The sequence below is a fragment of the Nymphaea colorata genome, chromosome 6, assembly GCF_008831285.2.
Source record: "Nymphaea colorata isolate Beijing-Zhang1983 chromosome 6, ASM883128v2, whole genome shotgun sequence".
Lineage (NCBI taxonomy): Eukaryota > Viridiplantae > Streptophyta > Magnoliopsida > Nymphaeales > Nymphaeaceae > Nymphaea > Nymphaea colorata.
This window is the reverse complement of record NC_045143.1, coordinates 9241518-9249576: the sequence shown is the minus strand read 5'-3', so window position 1 is coordinate 9249576 and position 8059 is coordinate 9241518. Positions and strand designations below refer to the sequence as shown.

Sequence of the window (8059 nt, the reverse complement as noted above, 5' to 3'; positions counted from 1 at the left end):
TGCGCTAATCAATCAACTATCGGCTTAACTGAAGTAGAAAAATTTGCCTCACTAGTCACATGGGCAGTAGCAGCTAGTACAGTCAAAATTTGTAAAGCATAAAGGCAAAGAAGTACTACAAGGCACTCCCAAAAGTTCCCCCAAAAGAAAATCTGAAGAAGCGCATCACTTGAGAGGAATAAACCTAGACGAGTGGGTGGCACCGATACCTGGTCTCCCGTGCTTAACAGGCTTGTAGCTGATGGAGAACTCTGCCAGATAATGGCCGATCATCTCTGGCTTGATTTCAACCTGGTTGAAGGTCTTTCCATTATAAACACCAATAATACTTCCAATCATTTCAGGTACAATGATCATGTTGCGCAAGTGTGTCCTGACTGGCTCTGGCTTTTCACCAGGTGGGGCTTCACGTTTCTGATTTACAAGGTAAATACAATAAAATTAGAACAAATGAATCTATATATGAGGCCTGCATTAGCATCACAGGCATTTCTAATACAAATTTCATGGTATCAGAAAAGTACGTCAACTATTTCACAGCAAAAATACTTGCTAAGTTCCAAGTCATCTTGCACAAAAAAAAAAACAACACATTCCCTTGGGAAATTCAATGTCATGATGTCTACCTATTTTCTTCCGTAGTTTCTGGGTTTAGCAACATATATTTTGATGGATAGGTTCCCAGACATTGAACAATATGAAGAAATCGACCATTGATGCAATACTTAGAAAAGCTGTTCCTTTTTCATACTCCAAGCTCTAACAGCATAGGTTCTTGAATAAGAAAAAATTAGACAAATTTGTTTCTTGGATGATTCATCCATTAGATATAAGTTGTAGTCAAAAGGTCACCAAAGAATCAAAAGCATCGGTTGCATGTTGATTTGATCAATGAACATACTTCAGATAAAAGATTTTCTAAAAAAATGATTATTCTTGCAGATCATGTAGGTTCACATCTATGTTCCATAGGTGTGGGGTGCTGCCGAAGCGGCACATCCCCAAAAGTTTAGGTGTGGGTGTGGGTGCAGGAGCAGCACATCCCCAAAAATTTAGGTGTCGCTGCGGCGAGAGTATTTATTATTATTATTAATTTATTATTATAATATATGTATACATATAAGAATTAAGAAATTAAGAGTATACACTATAGTCTATACACTCTACACTACACACTTTTGGGATAAATTATATATGAATATTATATGTTACATACTTATAAGTTATAATATATTGTGTATATGAATGCAACATATTAAGCATTAACATGCTTACAAAGTACAAACACTAAACAAACAAAACCAGGACAGAACATAGAAATGGAAAAAAAATGCTAAACAAGAAATAGCAGTCATTGCACTAAAACAAAAAACCGAGAAAGTGAACAAACTGAGTCAAATATGAACATTTACCGATTTAAGCATAAAAAAAATAGAAGCACCTGTGCTATGAGTCATTAGTTGAATCGGTTACACAAAAAAATGAAATACAAACTCAAGAGTGCAATGAGGAAGTGCAGATGGTAGAATCAAGCCAGAGACAGATAGAAAAACAGTCGTTTTGCCAAAAATAGGGTTGAGAAAGATGCAGATGACAATACTACTGAAATAGGACAGAGAAATCTTATGTTCCACTCGAAGACCAATAGCATGTTGTCGCCGGCCGTCGTTCAACCCCCTCAGTTGCCGGAAATGACCTTCCATTCCGCTAGATGCTCCAATGAAACCAGCAAAACCCACGCAAAGGAAAGAGTGCAAAGGAGGAGAGGAAGAGGGTATACAATCGTGCCTTAAACTCTCCTTTTAACGTTAAAAATTTTTAAAATAAAAAATATCGAAAAAAAACAACAATAGGCTTCATGCAGTTTGACCACACCTGACTCGAGTCAAAGCAAGTCAGGTGCCTGTCCAAAATAAACGAAAATGATCGGGTGCAGTCAGCCACACCCGACTCTTGTTGACTTGTGCCGGCCTGCTGGGTGCGAGTCTAAAGCGCACCCATGTCAACACGGTCGCGGCAGTCATTTTGTAGTGTTCGTGTGACTTAGGTTCACATTGGTCGGTAAAATACAACCTAGATAAAAACAGATTTTAACAACCTAATTCCATTCCAAAATTGACTTATTTCAAGACAGATTTTTCTCTCCTGAAACAGACAAACAGTAAGCTCGTTAAGCAACTCCTTATGATAAAATAAACACCTTCCACAAAAATTGACAAGTATTACTAAGTTTGAAAAATTAGATCTGATAAATAAACTTTGCTAATGATGATATCACATACGGTGTGAACCTATCAGTTTGTGTTTTCCAAAATACTGAAAATGCCAAAGCACAATATTTTCTACAATATTTGACGGTTGAACATAGTAAACATAAGTTGCACTATCTTCCATAGCAACTAAACCATGAAAACCATTGTGGATATACAGCTAAACTACAATAACAAGGAACAATCATCTGATCATCCTAGGTTGTCATAGATATCTCAGAAATTATGCCTAAAAGGTTAGTCCATAGAGTAGGTTCAGTTGACCATCTTCAAATGAAAAAAAAAAAATGGAACCTTTTCATTTGTACAACTGTTCCTATAGAACTACTCATACTAACTACACCTAGAAATACTTATGAGCCTTGCAGAGTTTATTTCTTCAGTGAAACTACCATTGAAAGATATGCATACTATGAATAAACATTCTCCGGTAACCTTACAAAATTTTCACATCCACTTTCTAAGAATCTCAATATTTGACTTCTTACCTATGTCACACGGGTGCGGATGCGATACGGGGATACGGGTGCGGATAGCGGACACGGCTACATTAAATATTATAAAAAATGATAAGATTAAAAAAAACATTAAATTAATAGTTCACTCTTACAATGTTGTTAGAAAATGTGTTTTATCACAAAAGTACTGAATATCTGAAAGGATTGTTCATGGAAATAATTGGATGCATCATAAAAAATTGATAAAATGAAAAAAAAAAAGACATTAAATTAATGACTTTTATTTTTTGCCGTGTCCGCACCCGTATCCCAGTGTCCACGTGTCGACACGGATACGTGGGCTATTTTGCCATGTCCGTGTGACATAGCTTCTTACTTTAGAGCTTAGACTTAAACAATATTTTGCCCCAAAAAACCTTTGATTTTCTAAACATCCTGCTAAGTCATGCCAATATATGATCAAGAGATCCAAGATAGTTCTTAGAGACTACAAAGTTGATCATTTTAAAATTTAAAAAGCCATCAACCATGTAGCAAGTGGCAACTAAGGAAGTGAAAGGAGGGAAAGAAAACATATATTCTGTAAATATAACTTTCTTTCAGGAAAATCTAGACCTTTGTTTTCATCAAAGAATGAAATTAGAAGTGCTAGGTAATTAAAGAATCAGCTACTTTTTGTTTTCGACATCCACTGCAAGATCGCCGACAAAAACTTAAGAGTGCAAAATTTTTCTTTTAGTCTGTGACATTCTTTGTCCTCATTTCATCTGGTTGCCACGCCTCACACATGATTTCATTCGGTTTGGCAAAAGCATAAGGTGCACCATTTGTGTGAGTTATAAGGTATCCAATTTAGGTTTAGGTTTAGTGAGAAGCACGGACCCATAAGAAATTCAATTCAACAGAGGTGCATCGAAAACTCCAAACCATAGTCAAAGAGTTCACATTTAGATTAGTAAAGGAATAACAATAATCAATCTAAAACCACCGCTAAATATTGTTAATCTAAATAACTACGTCATGAGAGTACGATTGCGGGATTCATATTAAGCTCCAGTTATAATAACGTTGAAACTGAACAACGAACCTAGAAGCAAAGCAGCAGACATGTTCCCTCCCAACTAGTTTGCACCGCCATCAGCTTGCTAACATAATTACCCACTAAACCTAAACCCTACATAGAAGGTAAGTACGGACAGGTTCATTTTTCAATAGCAATTTACACAATGGGGAGCCAGTTTTGTGCCTTCTTGCAGCAACAACTACTGAATTCACCCAAAGGGAAAATCATTTGAAGAAAAAAAACTGAAATTTTACTGCTATGACTAGCAAGCAATCATCGCAAGCTTCAAGATTCTATGACACCGCCAAAGGGCGAAAAACATTCTCAACCAAAAGGACCAACTCCCCGAATCAAAAGCACAAAAAAGATCCAAGTAAATAGGATCATTTACCGCCTTGCGCAGCTTCTTGATCAAAGCCATAGGCTTTCTCTTCAAGCCTCTCTGGAACCTATTAATCCAACCACGAGGGAAAATGCAAAATCACTTTTTTAACACACACCGAAAAGAAGAAAAAAGGCAGGCAAGTCGAAAAGAATGACAAAAACCGAAAAAATCAACAGACCGTCTCCGTGCACGAGCATGGAAAAGCTTGACCAGCTCTTCCGTTGGCATGTCGAGGAGAGCATCCAAATCGACCCCTCTGAAACTGAACTTCTTGAACGTTCTTCTCTTCGGCTGACCGCCGGCGACCTCCGTCTCAACATCCGCCTGCAAATGGCCCAAAACCCAACAAGCAAATCAGCAAACGAAAGCGGTTTCCTCCGAACCCTGAAACCCTACAAAATTACATATTCCTCACCATGGCTTGAATGTAAGAGAATGTGTGTGTGTGTGTGTGAGAGAGAGAGAGAGAGAGAGCGGGGGGAGATGGAAACCCCAAGAGCCGAGCAGCAAAGACAGTTAGGGTTTCCCGCGATGGGATTATAAAAGACTGTGGAGCGGGTTGGTTACAACCCTAACCAACCCGATCCGACCAGCATTGAGTATTCCAAAATGTTACGAGATTCAGGAATCGGCAACGATTGGTCTATGGTTTTTCATACCCTCGTTCACATGGCTAGCCATAACAGTGATCAAACCATTTAGAGCCGTCCAATTCATCAGGATTGACTATTGAGGAATGGATTAAAACGAAAACAATAATTAATATTATACAATAAAAATGTCTTTTACAATTTTATTTGTGTTTTAAACTAACATTAAATACAAAAATATCTACCTTTTTTTATTATTTTTGTTGTATGGTTTGATGGCTACAAACAAAAGTTCATAGGTAAAAATCTATGGATTTTAATCCATAGATGGATTATAGACAAAATTTTTGTCTAGCGTATGATGGGTAGGGATCAAAATCCTTAAAATATTGTCCACCAGGTGATTGAATTGAATTAAAATCCATAGACAAAAAAAAAATCTGTTGCAAAGACTAGGCTACACGGTAAATTTTAAGTGGTACAAATTATTAAATGCTAACTATTGAAGCAGGAGGTCGGTTGATTTATGTATTATACCATTTCTTCTATTGTTTCTGGTTTAAAGGCCCACCAAGTTTAGAACAAAAGGAACGATCGATTCTGATTTAGAGAACACGTTTCTCACTTGATAGCATATTAGAATGATTTCCTTGGCTGATTAGCCGGTGGAATGTCCTCAAAGATCAGATACTTGACTCTTGAAAGACCAAGGATAAACTGATTTCAAAGTTCTAAATCTTTTTTATCATTTCCAAACTTCATATATTAACTTTAAGCAGGAAAAGGAAGGAGGAAAGTAACTAATACTGAAGACCAAACCATCGAGCCTCGTGAACAGTCTAAGGAGGAGGCTGTGGTGGAAGGGTGAGCTGATCTAGAGGAGCACTCGAATGGTAGTAAAAGAGATGAAACTACTGTGGATGCTGCAGTTGATGTGGCTGTTGCAGTGAAGTGGTGCAATGAAGTTCATGTTAAGGGAGAAAAAATAAGATGCATCAACGGTAAACTTTTCTATCCACGGACAAAAGTCGGAGCTCTGAACTCTGACTGTTTTTTATTGGACAAAGGTCGCGCTCTCACCCTTGAGAGAACAGAATTTTGTCGAGTGTGTGAGAAAGGAGAGGCAAAATAAGAAATCAGAGACTTTTGTCTGCCTTCTACAGTGAAATCTAAGGCCATCAAACAGGGCCTTAACTGTCCATCACGATGGAGTGAATGGTCCTCACAGTGAGCTCACCCATGAGAGTTATTGACTTGTTGTGATGGATGGTTGAGAGATAAACATTAATAAAATGCTAACACAAAACTTTTGCATGACAACACAAGGGGAGTCACCCACAGGGGCGGAGGAAGGGCCATGGCCCGGGTGAGTGCAGGAAAATTTTTTTTTATATTGAAAAATCATTTTTTTTTAGATTGGCCTGACCCATCGCTCCTCTTGGCCCAACCCGCGGACCGTTTGACCCGCCCCTGAAAAATTATTGTTATTCCTTTAAAGCATTTCACAGTTAAGGCCCAGTCCGGCCATGGCCCTGGTCACTAGATTGTTATAATTTTATTATAATTTTGTAAAAACTTTTGTCTTCAATCAAACAGCCCCCAATATGTGTCCTTTGGTTTAAAGCAAAACTCTTGCATGACAAATCTTGTCCTGCTAAGTAGAACAGCATAAACAGACCTCTCAATTTAAATTGAAGTACTTCATAGAAATATTGTTAGGGTCAAATCTGAAGATGTTAGGACTAACTTATTTCCATACGTGCGTCTCAAAAATGTCTTAATCCATCTTGGTTAAAGCCTTTTTTGGTATTAGGCAAAGGCATAGTTTGAGGCCAATACAAGATCAATATAGATGTATTTCTTCATTCCTACATATCTAGCGATGGACATATTTTTTACTTCACATAATTTAGTGTAAAAATTTAATTTTTTTTACGGCCATCAAGTTTTCAATATTTTAACCCCAGACGAAATAGAAAGGAAAAAAAAACTAGCCCTATACCTACTTTTTACTAAATTGTTTAGAGAGGTGCATCTATTAGTTTAGATTCACCCTACAAGGAGATATTTAATATGTGGTATCCATGGCTTTGGACCTAAGTATGGTCATGATCTGGTATCCATGGCTTTGGACCTAGGAATGGTCTTGATCTTGTTCTATAACAATTCAAGCTTCATTAGATATGTCAAAAAAAATGTTACTCTTTTCTATGATTTTGGGACATGGAAATCTCATGTGTATTTTGTGTTTAAAAAAATATATAAATATTTAGCAAGACGGAATTTGATTAAACAATAACACCTCTCTCTAGTGGACAAATCAGCATGAGCAATTTTGATAGTTGGTTATAGGTAAAATAACCTTTTAAAAAATGTAAATAAAAAATATCATTTTGAATTAGGAGCCCAACAAAAGCATATGATAAGACCAGTGCTGGAGCCAGAAATTTTTTTCCATGGGGCACAAAATATATAAGTATCAAATTTTCAAATGGCCTTGAAAAACAAAATAAATAACTATAGCTACAAACAAAATTACAATTAGCTTCAAAAAGTGATTCAATTAACTATAGTTGTACATATTTACAATTGACTCCAAAAACAAATGAAATAGCTATACTTCTGTACAAATTTACAATTGGCTCCAAAAAATCAAATAGCTATTCTTCACAAAAGAAACTAGACAAAAACTATAATGATGCACAATTTATATTTGACATCGTTGGCTCTTCATATCTTGGAGACAGTGCATAATTGCTTCATCAGTCATGTTGTTGATGTATCCTTTCCAATGAAAATAACTAAAGCATCATTAACCAATTCATCTCCCATTTTGTTACAAAGCCGAATTTGATGTTGTTCATGGCTGAAGATGATCTTTTACACTTGTTGTTGCAACTGGTAGAGTTAATGTCAACTTCATTAACAAATAAATTAGATGAATACCATATGCTTTCCCATTGTCGCCATCATTTCTACAAGTCCTACCAAAGAATTTAAATTTGAAAACTCAGGACTTGCCTTCACATCTTTATATATACTTTCAATTGACTTCTAAGTCTTTATAGATCTCTTTTTTGAATGTCTCTAGAATAAAACTCAGCAAGAGGAATCAACTTATTTACATCAAAAGAATTCTCTAAGCTTAAACATGCCATTGAAAGGAGAAGTTATGTATTTGTCTTAGTTAAACGATTATTTAGCTCTTGAATTTGCATATCAATGATAACATAGAACACCTCAACACAATAACCATATAAACATGTTATAGTTTTACGCCTTGGTCATCATTG

General features: G+C 36.4%; 1 protein-coding gene across 1 annotated transcript; it reads right to left on the bottom strand.

Annotated features, from left to right (window-relative positions):
• Positions 1 to 4688, bottom strand: LOC116256663 (40S ribosomal protein S15). The gene is made up of 4 exons (XM_031633066.2): positions 4592 to 4688; positions 4355 to 4500; positions 4183 to 4240; positions 1 to 414 (listed from the first exon to the last, which is right to left on the bottom strand). The coding sequence occupies exons 1-4, from the start codon at positions 4592 to 4594 to the stop codon at positions 166 to 168; spliced, it is 456 nt and encodes a 151-aa protein (XP_031488926.1). The 5' UTR covers positions 4595 to 4688; the 3' UTR covers positions 1 to 165.
• Between the last annotated feature and the right edge of the window lie 3371 nt (positions 4689 to 8059).